Source organism: Nyctereutes procyonoides, unplaced genomic scaffold, assembly GCF_905146905.1.
Source record: "Nyctereutes procyonoides isolate TBG_1078 unplaced genomic scaffold, NYPRO_anot_genome, whole genome shotgun sequence".
NCBI classification, from domain to species: Eukaryota; Metazoa; Chordata; class Mammalia; order Carnivora; family Canidae; genus Nyctereutes; species Nyctereutes procyonoides.
Genome location: NW_026575146.1, coordinates 78,264,385 through 78,282,001, shown reverse-complemented (window position 1 = coordinate 78,282,001; position 17,617 = coordinate 78,264,385). Strand labels below are relative to the sequence as shown.

Genomic DNA, 17,617 nt, shown 5'->3' with positions numbered 1-17,617 from the left:
GAAGGGCTAGTCTGAAGTCACAGAGCAAATAGACCAGGTCCTGACTCCAGGACAGAACTCAGCCCCCAGACTTGCCACTCTCCCTCTACACCAACACAGGCCAGGCGTCCAGGTTCCCAAGTGTGGGCAGGAGCGCCCACTTCCCCAGGAAAGGCCAACAGTCCCTGCCACCCCCTAACTTTGGTTCTCTTCCCCACAGGAAGGAAAACCTTGGTTATTGTGTAAGAAACCTGAGTTCCTAGGCCCTTAAATGAGGGATCGGGAAACCCAGGAGGCCACAACCTCCTGTAGCCGCAAGGGAGCAGAAAGCCGTACTGCGCCTCGGGAGGAAGAATGCAGGTTCAGATTTAAGAGGTGACCGTCCAGAAGGCACGAAGAGCCAGCTGAAAAGGGATTCCAGGCAGAGAACTGTGGCTCATGACCAGTTTGGTTTCCAAAGCTTTGGGCTAGAGAGCTGGCTCACCTCTGGGAATAAAATAAAATAGTAGTATTCTCAGGAATAAAACAAGAGCAAATGCGGTTGGGACGGGTTAGGACTCCAAGGCAGTATTCCCTTTGACAGATGAGGAAACTGAGGCCCAGAGAGGAGGGCAGCAGGCCTGTGGTGCCAGCGGCGGATGATGCCCCAGCACCCTACCCCTCCTCCAGCCTGATACCGGGCCAGGAACCCCAGGATCTCATCAGCTCCTTCCCCCAACCCACAAAGAAAGAGTCCTAGGGAGCCTTGATGCCCACCCTAAGCCCCAATCCAGGGCAGTTTTATTGGTGCCATTTGTAAAAGGCCTTTCCCATCAGCCCCAAGCCTTTGCCTTCCCTTTCTGAGAAGGAAGTTGCTGATCCTGGCCCCATGGGTGACAACACACTTGGTCTGATACTGCTGTGATGCATGTGTGACATTCCAAGTGCAGGTCCTTGTGCAAGTCTGCATCCAACCATGGGCAGCAGGAAAATGTGGAGAGCCAGGTCTGTGTATGGAAGCTGGGCAGAGCCCTGGCTGGCTGTAGAGATGTGTGGGCAAGGTGAGCAGGCCCCGTGTACACCCAAGCCCCAGTGCCCAGCGTAGCTGAGGTCCAGGATTGGGGGCAGTAAAATCAGAGATCCTGAGAGAGAAGCCCTTGGGCCAAAGACATGTGTGGTGGCCAGGGCAGGAGCCCAGGTGAGATTCCAGAGGGGCAGTGTGCATGTTCGTGCACAGCCCAGAGGCAGGGACACTGTGTGCAGGGGGCCTTTGGTGAATGTGTAGCTATGCCTCCCTCCCTTTCTGATCTGCATGCCTGAGTCCCTGGCCTCCTGAAGCTGGGGGTACACACCAGAGGGTAGGGTGGGGAGGAGGTTGGGAAGGAAACTCAGGTGGAAGTGGTTTAGGCCTCAGAGCCCACATCCTGTGGGAGAGTCTGTCAAGGAGCCAGGCCATCTGTCCCAGTCCTCAGAGCTGCTGGAGTGACAGTCCTCTAGGGGCAGAGATGGATGTCCTCTGGGGGAGGAAATAGCCCAGAGGCTAGGAGGTGGGTTTAGTCCTCCCCGTTCCAGGATCAGGAGGCCTCAGTCGGGCGCCGTCCCCCTCCTCCTCCATCAGCAGCAGGCGGCGCCGGCCGGCCTCGTAGTCGGCCTCGTCCACACTGACCAGCAGGCGGACAGCCTCCCGGCCCACGGCCTCACGAAGGGCCTCAGTCAGGAACACGCCCCGCAGGGCCTGCAGCAGGGCACCACTCAGGTAGTCGCCCCAGAAGGCGTCCAGATAGGAGAGCTCTGAGAACTTGATGTCGCAAACCACGGAGCCCAGGTCTCGTGAGCGCAGCACTGCGGTGGCCTGCCCAAACACGTCCAGCTGCCGTGCCAGCGCCTGGGGCCGCCGGGATGCCACGCCCTGCTCCAAGGCAGGCCCGTGCTCACAGTACTCTGCTCGCACCCTGAGCCGGATGTCTGCGGAGAAGGAGGGACCAGTCAGGGAGGGGCCAACACTTCACACACTGTGCAATGGGACTGGAGGATACAATGGGACTAAGGACAGAAACCCTTCCTCTCACCTTTCCTCCCCCACAAGCTCCTCCCACCACCCCATGGGTTGCACTGCACCTACCCACATCCTTCCCCCTTCTGGCACCCACACCCAAGGATGGGTGACACCCTCCCATGGCTTCCCTCCTGTGGCCTGGCCTCTGTTACCTCCTTCCTGACCCCACAACCTCCTCTCCCCTCACGTGCCCCACTCTAGCCTTAGCACTCTGCTGTACCTCCACTCACCAAGCAGGTTCTATCCATCCCTGCCCTCTCCTTTGACTAAGGATGCTCTGTGTGTCCCTGTAGCACTTGCTCCCTTACTTCCTTCAAATGCCACCTTCCCAATGAAGCCTCCCCAACCTCCCAGTGAAAACTTCACCACCAGCACCCTGGCCCCCCACATTCCCAGTCCCTCACACCCTGCTCCATGTCTTCCCAAGGCACTTACCACCTTCTAACCTCCTCTGTGCTCTCCCTTATACTGTCATGCTTATCACCTGTCTCCTCTGGGTGAGCCTCCTGTGAGCCCCCTGAAGTTAGGGGCTATCTGGTTTTGTTTTTGTTTTTAAAGATTTTATCATTCATTCATGAGAGACACAGAGAGGCAGAGACACAGGCAGAGGGAGAAGTAGGCTTCCTGCAAGGAGCCCAATGTGGGACTTGATCCCAGGACTCCGGTATCAGGACCTGAGCCAAAGACAAGAGGTTCAACCACTGAGCCACCCAGGTGCCCCCAGGGGACTGTCTGTTTTATTCACGTGTGTAGCCCTGTGGCACACAGTGGGTGTTCAATACATATTTGTGAAAGAACCAATGCATGGACCAACGGATTTGCTTTGAGGCAACCGGCCTCACGTCCTCCTGCCACCAGAGAGACTCCTTTGGGGCCAGCCACATCCTTAGCACCCACCCACCAAGTGAGCACCACCCAGGAGTCTCAAGGCTGGACCTGGCTGGATCTGCTGGCAGCAGGTGCTCTTTACCCTCAGAGGCTGCTGAGATGGTGGGCTGTAAGCCCGGAGCTCCTGGGGGCCACCTGGCCACCAGGAGGGGAGAGTATGAAGCCTACCCAGGGTCAACAACAGAGAGGAAGAAACAGGGGTTTCTTATGCATCCCCCGAACACCCAAATTTGCAGCTACAATCAATGCCCTTTCTGCTAAGGCCAGTCTGAGCGGAGTTTGTTGCTTACAACCCTACCCATATCTGCCCAAATGAGAGGACAGCTCTGCAAAGGGCACAGGCTCCAAGACTTCTTCCTAGACTGTCCCTGTAAATGTGTCCTCAGGCGTATCACACCTCCCTGTGGGATTACTGAACTCCCACTTGTGACACAGGCTACTAACAGAACCTCCTCTTCAAACAACACCGGCTGTGAGAATCAGCTATGAGCTGGAAATGACAACAGGCACTACCCACATATGAACTCATTTAATCCATGAACACCCCGTAAGGCAGGCCCTATTATCACCCCAATTTACAGGTGAGCAAGTGGAGGCAAAGAGAAGGGAAGTGATTTTTCCAAGGTCACAAGGCCAGGGAGTGGTAGTGCCCCACAGAGGTCACTGAACCTCCTGTGCCCCACAGGGCAGCTTCTGGTCAATGGAAACAATTCTAACCCAGGAGCCTTAAGGCACCAGCTGTGTGACCGGCACAAGCCACCACCTCTCTGAGCCTAGGTTCTTGCCTGAACCAGGGAATTCTGACTCTGGAAGGCTGCTGAAAGGATTAAAGAGAGAGCGATGGATGGAAAAGAAGTGGCTAGCACTGCAAATAGTGCCCGACAAGTGCTCCAAGAACGGCAACCGCCAACAGCTCCGATGTGCCAATGCTTTACCCCTAGTATTCAGAAGGACCAGCCCTGTAGGGGCAGGGGCCACATGCAACCCATTTGACAGATGAGGAAACTGAAGCTCTGGAAGGGGAAGTGCCATGTCCCCATCTCCCTTAGCCTTCCATACACAGTGTCAGCAGCAGAGCACAAGGTAGAAGGCAGGTCCCTGCTGCCCCAGATGACTTCTCAGTAGTACCCACTTCCTCCTCCCACCTAAACCCTTTCTCTTTCTACCTCAAGGAGAACCTCATCCTCTCTGCCTGAAGCCCAGGGCAACCTACCTGGCCTTGGCCCCTCGGACTTCCCACAACACTCAGGCCCAGCTCCTTCCATCTTAAGAACCACACAAGAAAAAAAAAAAAAAAAAAAAAAGAACCACACAAGACCTCCAAGCCCACATCCTAGACTCCCAGGGGCGTCTGACCATGCCCTCAACTGGTGTGGGCCAGGGAGCAGGGGATTGGGAGGGGCAGCACCTGTCCAAGGCCACACGAAGCAGCTCAGTGGCAGAGGCACAGAGCCAGGTGGCGGAGTCCGACAGACCTTGAGGCGAGTCCCGGCTCTGCCACTCTCTAGCTGTGGGGCCTTGGGCATGTGACCTCACCTCTCTGAGCCTCAGTTTCCCCATCTGAAAAACATAAACAGACAAACAAGAGGTCCCTGCTGCATGGTGCAATCGTGAGGGTTCAATAAGGCAACTCACAAAGCACTTGCCCCAGGGCCTAGGACACAGAAGGCACCCAGAAACAGGAACTGTGATTTCAACACCCACCACTCTACCCCATGGCTCCTGCTCAGGCCTGGCTCTCTCTTGCTTGGGCCCCTTAGTTAATTCCTCCCTCAGTCCCCACTGCATTCTCCCATGCTCTGAGACTCCAGGTGCAAGGGCAGCACCCCCAGCACAAGCCTTACTCACTCACACAATGACCTGTCTACCTCCTCTGCCCACAACAGCCCCATTCACCCGCCAAGGCTCAGCTTGCGAGACCACATGTCCTGAGCCCGTGAAAGCCTCCTAGATGGCCTTTCTCCTCAGCACAGTTGGGTATTCAACCTGTGGCAGAAACTGTTCACCACAGCCTACCCCCAACATGGGAAGTGGAAGGACAACAGGACCAGGATGGACTAGTGTATGTCCCAACCATTCTTTCATTTGACAGATGTATTTACAAAGTGCCAGGAACGCTAGCATGGCATGCATGCCGCCACCAGTGTGCCTAGGAGATACAAAACCCCAGTTAGGGAGCACCTCTCGTGGGCCAGGCCCTATCCAACGGTTCTCCAGATCTTCAGCCCCAAATCCCCACCGTACTTTCCTATCTCCATTGACAAATGAGGAAATCCTTCACCATGCCACAGCCCAACCTCGGGTCTGGAACACAACAGCATGACGCACAGAGAAAGAGCACAAGGAGACTCCAGGAGGGAAAAGAAGACCTGCATTACCTGAGCCTCCCTCTACTCCCCCTAGCCAGGAATCAGAGGCAACAGGTGCAATCTCTCCTTTAGTCCTCACCAAAATGACCGAAGAACAATAGATGATCTCCATATAGCATTTACCGCAGACTAGCACACACACGGCATGTATTGACCCTCTGATTATCCTTGCAACCTTATAGGACAGTGCTGTTAACTCCTTTCGGCAAATGGGGAAACTGAGGCACCCAGGATGAGTCACCTGCCTGAGGCCACACAGACAGGAAATGGCAGAGCTGGAGTTCCAACTGGGGTGCCTGGCTCCAGAGCCTGAGCTCTTAATTACCTCTGTTCTGTTTGCTGCCTCTCACACAACAATACACAGAAACCTGTAATTAAAAGACATCCCAAGGGCCATGAGAGAAAATTAGAGAGTACGAGGTGTAATTTAGATTGTAACAGAGAGAACCTCTCTAGGAAATGACACTGGAAGTAAAATGCGACGAACAAGCAGGTCGAGAGAGAAAGAGAAGGAAAAGCAGCCTTCCCAGAAGACAAACCGGCTTGCAGGAAAGTCCAGAAGCTGAACGTGAACTTGAGGCTTTCACAGGCTGGGGGCCGGTGTCGCTGGAGCACATGGAGAAGGGAGGCAGGGGAATGAGCAGAGGTGCGGGTGGAATCATGAGGGGCAAGGTGTCACAGCCTCTGGGAGGGGACCACAGCCCTCCGCACTGCAGTGGCCACCTCCATAAAACCTCACCCCGGCACCTGCTCTCCTGGGGCTGGTTGGGGGATCACATGGCTGGATGCAAGTGAGGAGCACAGGCCAGTGCCTTGCACATAATGAGCCCTCTGAGGGCCACAGGAAGGATACAACCTCACCCCAAAGGACTCCGCCTGTACCCCAGAAGCAGCCTGACAGTCTGGGACAGAGCCAGGGTGGCAGTCGGGGAAGGACAAAGGCGTTCAACCCAGGAAAGATGCAGCAGAGAGAAGTGAATGATCCAGGCCCAGGTGTGTCAGGAAGGAGCAGAGTGGGGAAGAGCATGGACCAGGGGCTGGCTGAACTGTGTCCTCTGGCCAGAACAGCAAGCATGGGCCAACGGTCCCTCTCCACTTGGGCAGCTGGATGGAAAGGCTCACTGGCCCCAGGGCAGAGGCCATGGCTATACTCTCCTTAGTGAGAAGAGCTGCTCTTGCTCCCACACTCTGGTGGGCCCCAGCACTCTCTGGTCCTCCTGCCCCACACGTCAACCCCCTCTCTACTAGGGCAGAGGGAGATTTGGAGGGAAACAGGCAGGTATTCCCAGTGGAGGACCAGAGAAGGGACAGGGACAGGCCAAGGGGGAGAATGGCAGCCAGGGTGCTCTGATGGAAAGACCCCTGCCCCTCCACGGCCATTCCAGGGGTCCCTCTGGACAACAGAGGCACCCATCCCTTGCTTTAGTCTCTTCCCTAGGATGTGGCCAGCATCATCACATCAGATATGAGGTTCTGCTAAACTAACAGATGGAGGCAATGAGGAGCCACTGCCACCAATGTCAGAGAAAGATAAGCAGCCACTACCTGCTTCCCAATGGAAGGCCACACCACCACCTGGGGAGTGAGCTTGAAAATAAAACTAAACATCACATCAGAATCTGATCACGTCTCTCTAGACCAACTACCGATTTTCAGGAAACAGACTACAGGGGACCGTATCAATCACCTCAACTGTGGGATGCAACTAACAAAATCCAGTCTTGGGCAGCCCCGGTGGCACAGCAGTTCAGCGCCGCCTGCAGCCCAGGGCGTGATCCTGGAGACCCTGGATCGAGTCCCACATCAGGCTCCCTGCATGGAGCCTGCTTCTCCCTCTGCCAGTGCCTCTGCCTCTCTCTCTCTGCATCCCTATGAATAAATAAATAAAATCTTTAAAAAAAAAAACTTAAAAGCAAAACAAAACAAAATCCAGTCTTTAGGAATCACTACAGGACAACTACTTTCAACAAATACAAAGCTAGAGGGATGGGGAGGGAGAGAGAAGTGACATGACGAAGGAAATATCAGAGATCAGGAGAGACTTAGAGAGCCAGCAGACAGCTCCTGGTTGGCTCACACGGAGCATCTGCCTTTGGCTCAGGTCATGATCCCAGGGTCCTGGGATGGAGTCCCACATCGGGCCCCCTGCTCAGTGGGGAGTCTGCTTCTCCCTCTGCCCCTCCCCCTGTTCCTGCTCTCAAATAAATTTAAAAAGAACCAGCACTTCTGAGACAACCAGACGTTGGAGCACTGATTAGACATTTAAACAGTTAAGGAACTTAACTTTCGCGTGGTGATTTTTCAAAAATTCTGATCCTTTAGAGATACACAGTGAAAAATCCACAGATGAAATAAAAAGACACCTGAAAGTGACTCCAAAACCATGGATGGTGCAGCAGGATGACCCACGAGCTGATAATAATGGCGGAAGCACAGTGAAGGCGGGGGAAAGGGGTCATCATGCCGGTGTGCCTGCCTCTGTCCCTTCACCACAGAAAACAGGAAAAAAGTCCATTCTGCCACTCAAATCCTCTGGCTGCTTTCCGTCATTTAAAGCAAAGAAAGCACTGGCCCATGCTGCTGGCCCTGCAGGATGAGCCCCACACCTCCCAGCAATCTCCCCTTTACTCCCTGGGCTCCAGTCTGGCCAGCTTCCTCACCATCCCTTCACCACCACTGGCTCACCCTTACTCAGATCTTGGCACCTGCTGTCCCCAGATCTAGAACACTCTTCCCCGGCCATCCACACACTCTATCTCTTCCAAGAGGGCTTCTGAGACCACCCTACCACCCACACATCTAAAGCTGAATTTTCCATCTCTCTCTACCCCCTTGCTCTGCCTTCTCATCTCAGCTGCCATCTGAAGTTTCTCTGTCTTGGTTTTCTCCTCCCATCAAAACACACGCTCCATATGCACAAGCACCTCCCATCCCTGCTGTGCCTAGTGCGTAATAAGTTCTCTAAGAATACACATGGAATAAGAGAATGAACCAACCCTGCCACTCTGCACAAGGAGTGCTATCACCCCTACCTCAGGGCTGTCTTGAAAATTCAGGGCCAGGTGAGTAGTATGCCCAGCACAGTGCCCGATGGATGGCCTTGAAAGGGATGTGGAAACTCAGAGGATCTGTGTCCAAACCCGGGGTACTCTAGACACCCTTCTTCCCCTTCAGAAACCCAGAGTTTGGTCTGGTTCTACCCCTCTGGGGAGGGCACCTGACTAGGGGCAATCCCCACAGCGGTCACACATGAGGGGCAAGAATGGCAGATCACGCAGGTCTGAACGAGCCTCCTTCCACCCCTGGTACTGGGCCTCGTTAAAGGTGAGCCATCCCAGCTTTCAGAGGGAAGGAACCACCAGTGCCCTTACTGGGAAGGGCCTCCCTCCAGCCCCACCCTGCCTAGTGAGTCAGCAGTTAGACCTGCTTACAGTCCTCCCAGCAAGACCCAGCCACACCCTGGGTAACAACCTTCCTGCCACAGCCCTGCCCTCTGGGAAGAGACCTGAGGCCTCTGCAGGCAACAAGACCCCTCCCCAGCCCCAGCTCAGCAGGGGGAGGCAGTGACTCCCTCTGCTGCAGCCAGCCAGCCCAGTGGCTCTGCTAATTGCTGCTGGCCCACCAGGCAGCCACTCCCTCTAGCTGAGGGTTGTTGGAGGACACTGGCTGGCTCTATTGGTCTGTTCCTCCTGGCAGCACTCAGCACAGGTTATCTGCAGCCTCATCCGTGGAGTGGATGTGACACTCAAGAGAGGGAACCAAAGAGGTGTGGGCTGAGTGAAAGAGAGCACATCTACACACCTTAGAACCAGCCGGAATTTCTCGAAGGCAAGGTCTGAGCATGAATCTCTAGAGCAGAGCCCACCACCCACCTGACCTAACACACCTACAGGCCCAGGCAGCCCTTCTCCTCAAGAGAACGTCCCTGGGCCATACCTCCCTCGTCTCCTGCATGGGCTGCCCAGCCTCTTCACTCTATTCTCTGCTCCCTTTTCATTTAATTTATGTAATACCTACCTGGCACGGCACATACTCTTTATATGCCTGACACGCTTTTAAACACTTTATAAATCAAAACTCGTGGGCAGCCCGGGTGGCTCGGTGGTTTAGCACTGCCTTCAGCCCAGGGCGTGATCCTGGAGACCTGGGATCGAGTCCCACATCAGGCTCCCTGCATGGAGCCTGCTTCTCCCTCTGCCTATGTCTCTGCTTCTCTCTCTCTCTCTCTCTCTCTCTCTCTCTCTCTCTGTCTCATGAATAAATAAAATCTTCAAAAAAAAAAATAAATAAATCAAAATTTGTTTATTAACTAATTTTCCAGATGGAGTCAGAGTTCCATCAAAAGCAGGTATCAGATCACCTAGCTCCCCTACTAAAACCCTAAGTAACACGTGCTGTATGGAATAAAATCCCAACTCCCATCTATTCCCAGATCTGCCAGGCCCAGTGGCTTGGCTCCTGCCAAGCTCCTCCACCCACTCCCCACCCTCTGTTCATGGCACTATCTAAAGTGAGCTTTAGTTTCACTGATCTGTCACCCTACTAGAAGGTCGCCTCCCCAAGGGCAGGGACCTCACTGCTATTCCTGTCCCAAGCACACTGCACATAACAAGACAACCCACAAACTGGAACATAGCGCATAGCGCGGGCCTCAAGCCAGGCACCGTTGTGGACATATTACCAGGTTAAATCATTTTCTCTCTCAACTCAACAACCCTACTCGGAAAACACTGTATCAGCCTCGTTTTACACAAAAGGATTCGGCCACCTGCCCAAGGTCAAACGGACTATTTAAAGGCCAAGGCTAAAAGATGAATCTGGCAGCCTGCCCCAGGATCATTTTCTACCCATATGCTATTCCACCCCTACAGAGGAAATGACTGTAGGGTAAGTGAACCCGGAAAAATTTTTTCTGAAAAAAACAAATGAAACTGAGAGCAAGGGGTCGTCAGTAAAAGCTTCCTGAAGGAGGTAGTACATGTGATCCTTCAACTACGGACAGGACAGACAGGACGTAGAAAGCAAGGGGCTGATGATGAACAGAAGCCACTGCCTACCCACTAGGTGTGCCACTCTCTGGACCAGTGTCTGTCTCTGCCATCCTCTGGCTCAGCACCTGGCCACTGGCACTATACATGCATTCACCAAGGCCCACAGACACCTACCACAGGTCACTTTGCCTTCTGAGGCAGGTCTGGCTGGCTCTTGCTGCTGCTGCTGCTGGGGGGTGGTTGGGGTCCCTCTCCGCCGCCGTCTGGCACCACCACTGGGCCGGCCCCGACTCCGCCGCTGCCGCTTGGTCGGTGGGGAGCCTGAGGAGAGAAAGAGGGGCACACTGAGGGCCAGGATAACAGGTAGAGCAGATAGGCAGGTGCCTGCTGAAGAGATCAAGGCTTGTCTCCATGCCAGGAGATCCTGGATGAGCCCCTCCACTTCCTGGGCCTCAGTTGTCCTGGGCCATAAAATGAACAGGGAGTATATCCAACCTAGCATCATCCAGAAGAGCATACCCTACTACTGGGCAGCCCCACTCCCATGTGTGACCCTGAAGAAGCCCCTGCACCACAAGGCCAGGAAGCAAGCATGACAACAAACCACTGGGGCATCTTCCTAATTGTCTAAATGTGAACACAATGTAAATATCCAGCAAGAAATACATAGGGTAACTCCTAGGGCAGATTGGTTAGTGAAATAAAAGCAAAGAGTCAAACAAGTGTCTACAATTTGCTACATCTGTGTGAAAAAAGAGAGAGAGAAAATAAGCATATATACACATTTGTTATTTTTGCAAGACAAAACACTATAAAGATAAATTGGAAATGAATGGAATTAGTTACCTATTCACTAGGAGTGGGGGGCAACAGTGGAAATGATCCTGAGAACATCTTCTGAGAACATCTTTCTCACCCATGTTAGTTCTGACCTTTGAGTCATGAAACTTATTTTACATACTCAAAATATTAGACCCCAAAAACCCCCAACCATAAAATTAAACAGAAATAAATGATTCTAGTTGTATATATAATTGGTAATTCGAACAGAAAAATTATTTCAAGTAACTTGGAAGAACATTCTGACTATAAACTCTCAGTGGGATATACTCCTAGGGCAGGAAGAACCAGGAATAAATGGTATGCTTCATTCAGGAGATACAGTCAGCAGCGGTGCTGGTACTGACGTACTTTCGAAGCTATGCCTGTCGTAAAACAAAGTAAACAAACCTATTATCACAAAGTTATTAATACCTAAAATTTTTAGAGTACCAAGAAAAGTCTTTGTAGTATTAACTTTGAAAACACTAAAATAGGGCAGCCCCAGTGGCGCAGTGGTTTAGTGCCGCCTACAGCCCGGGGTATGATCCTGGAGACCTGGAATCGAGTCCCACGTCGGGCTTCCTGCGTGGAGCCTGCTTCTCCCTCTGCCTGTGTCTCTGCCTCTCTCTCTCTCTCTCTCTCTCTCTCTGAATAAATAAATAAAGCTTTAAAAAAAAAAAAGAAAGAAAACACTAAGATAATTTATTTTTGGAGACAGAAAGAGAAAGCGAACACACATGTATGAGAGCAGGAGAGAGGGGGAAAGAGAGAACCCCAAGCAGGCTCCATGCCCAGCACAGACCCCGACATGGGGCTTGATCCCACAACTCTGAGATCATGACCTGAGCCAGAATCAAAAGTTGGCCACATTAATGAGCCACCTCAGTGCCCCAAAATAACGAATACCAATTTCTTAAAAGCAATTTCTAGTTCTGTTCGCTAAAGAGTCTGGAAACAGCACACACACTCAGCACCCAGGTCTGGGTCTCTAAATGCCAGTGCCTCTAAAAGAAACAGGCTTCTGGAAATAGCAGATTCCAGGACTGGGGAAGGAAAAGTACAAGTTGAGTCCAGGACATCTCACCGTGCCACAGAGCAGGAAGCCCAAAGAATGATGGAGCCACATCAAAAAGACAGTAGGAGCTAGTCAATTTGAACCTCAGGAAGAATGACTAATAAATTCTAACACAGTAAATAAATAACAATACAAGAATACATAGTGCTGCTCCCTCTCCCCCCCCAAGAAAAGAGAGAGAAATAAAGGAAAGTCCTGAAAGAACGCCAGCTAACAGACACTGAAAAATAAGAAAAGAATAAATCACCATTTTGGGAACACCAGTGTAATCACTGGTTCGGGCGGAGATCACCAACACATGCTAAAGCCACTGGGGATGGCGTTGGGGAACAGAATGTGCCAAAGTGTCACCCCACAGATTGTCTAGCCATTAAAGGGGAAAATGTCTGTTTACCAAGGACAAATATGGCAGACACCACCTTACCCGAGTGATCACACTTGCCTACTCACAAGAAAACCAGATCTTAAGCAGCCTGAGGTGTTCTAATGTGAAACACATGGCATCAACCAAGGAGCATTCCTGCCAAAACATGTAACCTGAACCTAATCAAGCCTCCTGACCCACTTTTTATTGCACCTTACTTTACTAAACTCTCAACCCTGGAAATTACTCTAACCTCTTCTGGCCACGTGTTTACGTGATTTTTAAGTTTTGTTTTGTTTTGTTTTTTTTTTAAGTTTCAAGTTATAAACTATACACAGCGCCAGGTGGCTATTGCCATACCTGTCTCCAGGTATATGTGTGTGTGTGTTTGGGGGGGGGGGTCCCACTTCACAGCAGATGCAGGGCACCAAAGGGACCAGCTCAGTGACACCATGAGGAAATTATCAGTCACTTCCAAAAACAATCAGGACATTCTGCAAAACAATGGCCTGACAGGGTCAGTAACTCAACATCAAAGGAAAAAAAGAAACAAATATGGGATGGGAAAGGAGTTTACATTCTAGAGTTAAGAGATTAAGGAATATAATAAATGAAAAGTGGATCTTAAGAGTGGAGACAATCTTGGGGAGATGTGAAAATGATGATGAAAGAGAATTATTTATTTACTTCCGATAATGGTCTGGAGATAGTCTAGGAGAATCTCCTCATCCTCAGGAAATGCCTCCTGATTTAGGAGTAAAATATCCTGATGGCTACAACTTACTTTCAAAAGAGTTCACCCAAGAACCCCACTGTTACATATACACACACAAAGCCAAAATGTCAAAATGCTAAAATTACTGAATTGAGGTGGAAGATAGGAGTACGCTCACTGCACTCATCTTTCAACTTCTCTGTATGCTTCAAATTGTGTTTGAATAATTTAGGAATGGAGGAAGAGGAGACTGCCCACATGAACTGGCAGGGAAACTCAAAGAAACCCATTAAAGGTACTTGACATAAATAATCTCAGAAACACGTCCAGCAAAGTCAGCCATATGAACACCCACCATGTGATGTCATTCAGATGCACCATAAAACCACAACAAACAATTCTATACGTTGCTTCTGGACACACGCTTTTGTAGAATAAACACCACGCACAAAGGAATGTAGAGACGGAATGACCCCCTCGGGCCCCTTCCTTGATGGGTCGGGATGGAGCGGGTTCACCAGGATTCAGGAGGAAGAAAGGGACGCTGCCATCACACCCAGCTCTCAAGGCTCACCTGTCTCCCACTGACCCTGCTGAACCTCTGAGGTACCACTGGACTGGCGACGGCGACGACGGCTACCTTCAGTCCTTTTAGAAGAAGAGCCAGAGGCGGTGCCATAGTTGTAGCGTTCTGGAGACACTTCAGAGAGAGAAAAACGGAAAGAAATATTCACAGCCTCCAACCCCTCCCCGACCCAGGCTCCAATTCCCATCTGGAGATGGACTCCTGCCCCACTAGGTGCCTGAGTTCAGAGCCCAGACAGCCACTCCCTCTCAAATGCTTCCTGCCCAGTGGTTGCTACATGCCTACGAGAGATGAGACCTGTGACCTTCTGGGGCTGTCCAACCCATGTTTATAGCAGCTTCCAATTGTCAGGACTGGACTCTGTATGTCGAGTCATGGCCAGGATCCCTGCAATGTGGCCCCCCACCACCAATTGCCCCCAATGCTCCCTGAAGCCCCAAGAAGTAAGCAGGCTCCCCAAATTCCCTCTTCCATAGCCTGACCTCCACATATATTTTTCTAAATGCACTGTTGGTTCTCCTCTAGTGATGCCCCTCTCCTGGTTATCCAGTTCCCGTGGACTTTCTATGCGCAGGGGAAGTTTGCAATCCCCCTCCGCAACTAGCCACTGCACCTGATAACCCAGCCAAGGGCTCAACAGTTCAGGGCCTATGCACACACAGGACTTCTATCCCTTAAACCCTTGGGTTCCTCACCTTCTCAGAACTGCTCCTCCAGGAGTACTTCCCTCACAGGATTAAGAGCATCAACTCAGAGCCAAGCCAGCCAGGTTTAAATCCTGACTCCCACACTTTCTACCTGTGTCATCTTCAAGCCCCTGAATAAAGTGGTTTCTTACCTCCCCCTCTGCTCTTCGTTTGTCAGTCCCCTTTGCTCCTGCCACACTGGTCTCTGATGATACCAAACTCATTACTGACTCAGGGCTTGAAAGCCTGTCTTTCACTCTGCCTGGCATTTTCTCCTCTGAGATCTATGCACACCAGGAATAGAGAGCCTCCATTCCATCACTTTCTCAGAAAGGTTTGGACTGGTTATCCAATCTGAGGGGAGCTCCCTTCACTAGAAGGCACTCTCTACTCTCTGCATTCCCATAACTCTGCTTTAGTCTTTCCATAACCCTATCTAAAAATAAACCATCTGCCTTGATGGCTGCTTCCCTCCACTAACCATAAGCTTCATGGAATAAACACTTTGTCAGTCTCAACACCCCATACCTCCTGTACTCAGCACATAGGATTCAGTTCTTATATGGGTACAAGCTGCTTAACTTCTCTTAACCCGGTTCTTTTCCCTGTAAGGTGGAGACACTAACAGGGCTCCCCACCCCCGCAGGATTACTGGGAGGATATAAGGCGACAGTTCACATGAAGGGCTTACCGCTGTGCCCAGCATGAAATAAGCCCTCCATAAAGTGGCCACAAACGTCACAGATGTGGCCAAATTCCACAAGTCACAGATGTGGCCAAATTCCACAAGCTCGTGTCTCCCAAAGCCATGTCTCCTCCCTGTCCTGTTCCTCATTGATACTCTCAAAGAAGGGGAGGAGCGAGTGGGGAAGCAGGCTGATATGGTGCTGTCCCTATCAGGCCACCATGGAGGTCCAGCCAGGGCAAGGCCCCAGGCCTACCGGAAGTCTGTCGCCCTCCCATTCAACCATACCTGGCCGGCGCCTCTTGCGCGCCAGGTGCGGCAGCAGGTCGTGGCGCGCCAGGACGCGCAGGAGTTGCCCCAGCAGGCGAAGGTTGCTCTCGTCGCACTGTCCGCGGCGCTCCAGCTCCAGCAGCAGCTCCAGGCCGCTTCGGGCGCGGGCCAGACCGCCGGCCGCGCCGGGGGCCTCGTCGAGCAGGAAGGCCAGAAGCTCCAGCTCGCACTCGGTCAGCTGCCCGCCCACCACCTCGAACATACGGTGAAGCGACAGCATCCCGTAGTAGTCCAGGCATTCATCCTCCTCCCAGCTCGGGGCGGGGGTCAACCCGGACAGCGCCATGTCCGGGAGGGGTGGGTGGCACCAGGGCCTAGAACCCACACAGCGCGGAGGGGACAGTGGTCAGCGACGCGAGGACCCGGGCCCTACTCCCGCCAGCGCGTCTCCCCAGCCCCGTGCTGCCGGGCAGGGCCACCTTCGCACCCCAGCCTTCCCGGCCGTCCGCCTCCCCCCAGAAAAGAATGGTATCGCCCGAGGTCCCCTAGTAACAGGTCGAGACGCTAGACCCCGCTCGTCCTCCCACCAGTAGGGCCCGCCCGGCCCGCACACCCCTCCCCAGGTGGTATGTCCCGAACCAGCCTCCGGATCCGACCGAGTGATCCGGTCCGAACAAGTGTGGGGGCCCATCCCGCGGCACCCTGCCAACCGCCCTTTGACTCTGGGCAGCACTGTCCGGACGTGCCCCTTGGCTCGGTCCTGTGGTATTGTCCGATCAGCGCCGCGGCTCCACCCAAATGGTACCGTCCGAAAGTGACCCTCTGCCCCCCACAATGGAGCCGACCAAAGCAGCCCTTCACCCCACACAGGTGGTGCTGCCCGAACCCGACCCCCTCGCTCTGTTAGGGCGGTACCGCTCTCTCCCCAACACCCAGGTGGCTCCGTCTACCCGCCACCAGTCGCCCTCAGGCCTCTCTGGATCCTCACCAGATTCCGGCGTCTGAGGACTCCTGGGCGACGGCCGCAGCCACTTGTTTTGGATCTTTCTGGCACCTTCTCTATTATTACGCCTGCGTCACCTCGCCCCTCCTCCTTCCCCCAACTCGCGCAGGTGCGACCGCCACGCCCCTTGGGCGCATGCGCAGAGTGAAGCTTCCAAGCCCCACCCCCTCCGGGCCCGCCCCCAACCGTAGCGTCGGGGCCCGCCAGTGCTGCGCCTGCGCAAGACGAGAGCGATTCCGCGTCTGAGTTGGAACTGGTACTTGGTTGCAGGGTTGCTTCTGTCCGCCCGTGACTTAAGGTTGGGTCCCTGTTGCCCCACGTCGAGCCCTATTGGAACTACCCAACTCAGGGACTACGGCCCCATCCTAAGCACGACCTAGACGCCCACATAACCGCTGCTTCCATCTGCCTGTATGCAAGGAACCCCAATCGCCACCGTCCGGGCTTCTCATAGCCCCCAGGCCCCTTATGATCCGGACTTGAATGCTCCTCCATCAGACTGCCCCTACCCCTAATGGCAACCAGGAACCTACGTCACAGCTGTGCCCATCTCATGACCCCAACTGGAATCTCTCTCCGAAGCCCCCATCACTAAGTTCCTACCGCCCCCCCCCCATCGAGGCCAGGAAGCTTCCCCATCTCATGTTAGAGACCAATACCTCCTTCCTGATTGCAATAGGCCCCTCCATCCCGACTGCTCACTTCCTGATGGCATCCAACACGGTCCCTTACTACAGACACCCTTTTCCTGTCTCAAACGCCCCCTCAACGACTCTTTCCAATCTCTGCCCTCAAAGATCAAGGGGCCTCCCAATGCCCCCTCTCTAACCTGCACTCTGGCGAGGGTAGGTCCCTATTAAGACAACTGTAGTCCAGGCTGCAAGTCTGAGCATCTCCCCTGAGGTGGGGCCTTAGGCGTGGTGGCCAAGGCCCACCCCCCCACACTTAGGTGACTCAAGGTCGAGACTCGCACTGTGCCTTGAAACAAGTCCTCTCCTCTAGTGGTTCCCACCCCTGAAATTATCTCCCTTTGGAAAGCAGGGGACTTGGGTCCTGCTTGGCACTGGCTCAGCACTGTTGGCTTAGGCTGCAGCAGGGACCTCAGAAGAGTCCTTTTCTCTAATGGCAACTGTCACGTATTAAAACCTA

At 53.2% G+C, this 17,617-nt stretch overlaps 1 protein-coding gene across 1 annotated transcript; it reads right to left on the bottom strand.

The window, feature by feature from the left end:
• Nucleotides 1–728: 728 nt before the first annotated feature.
• On the bottom strand, nt 729–16,572 carry DEDD2 (death effector domain containing 2). Its single transcript, XM_055310948.1, is given in 6 exon segments — nt 729–1,564; nt 1,567–1,923; nt 10,437–10,583; nt 13,813–13,938; nt 15,484–15,839; nt 16,454–16,572. Coding segments are annotated over 5 exon segments (990 nt in total). The 5' UTR covers nt 15,812–15,839; nt 16,454–16,572; the 3' UTR covers nt 729–1,532.
• Between the last annotated feature and the right edge of the window lie 1,045 nt (nt 16,573–17,617).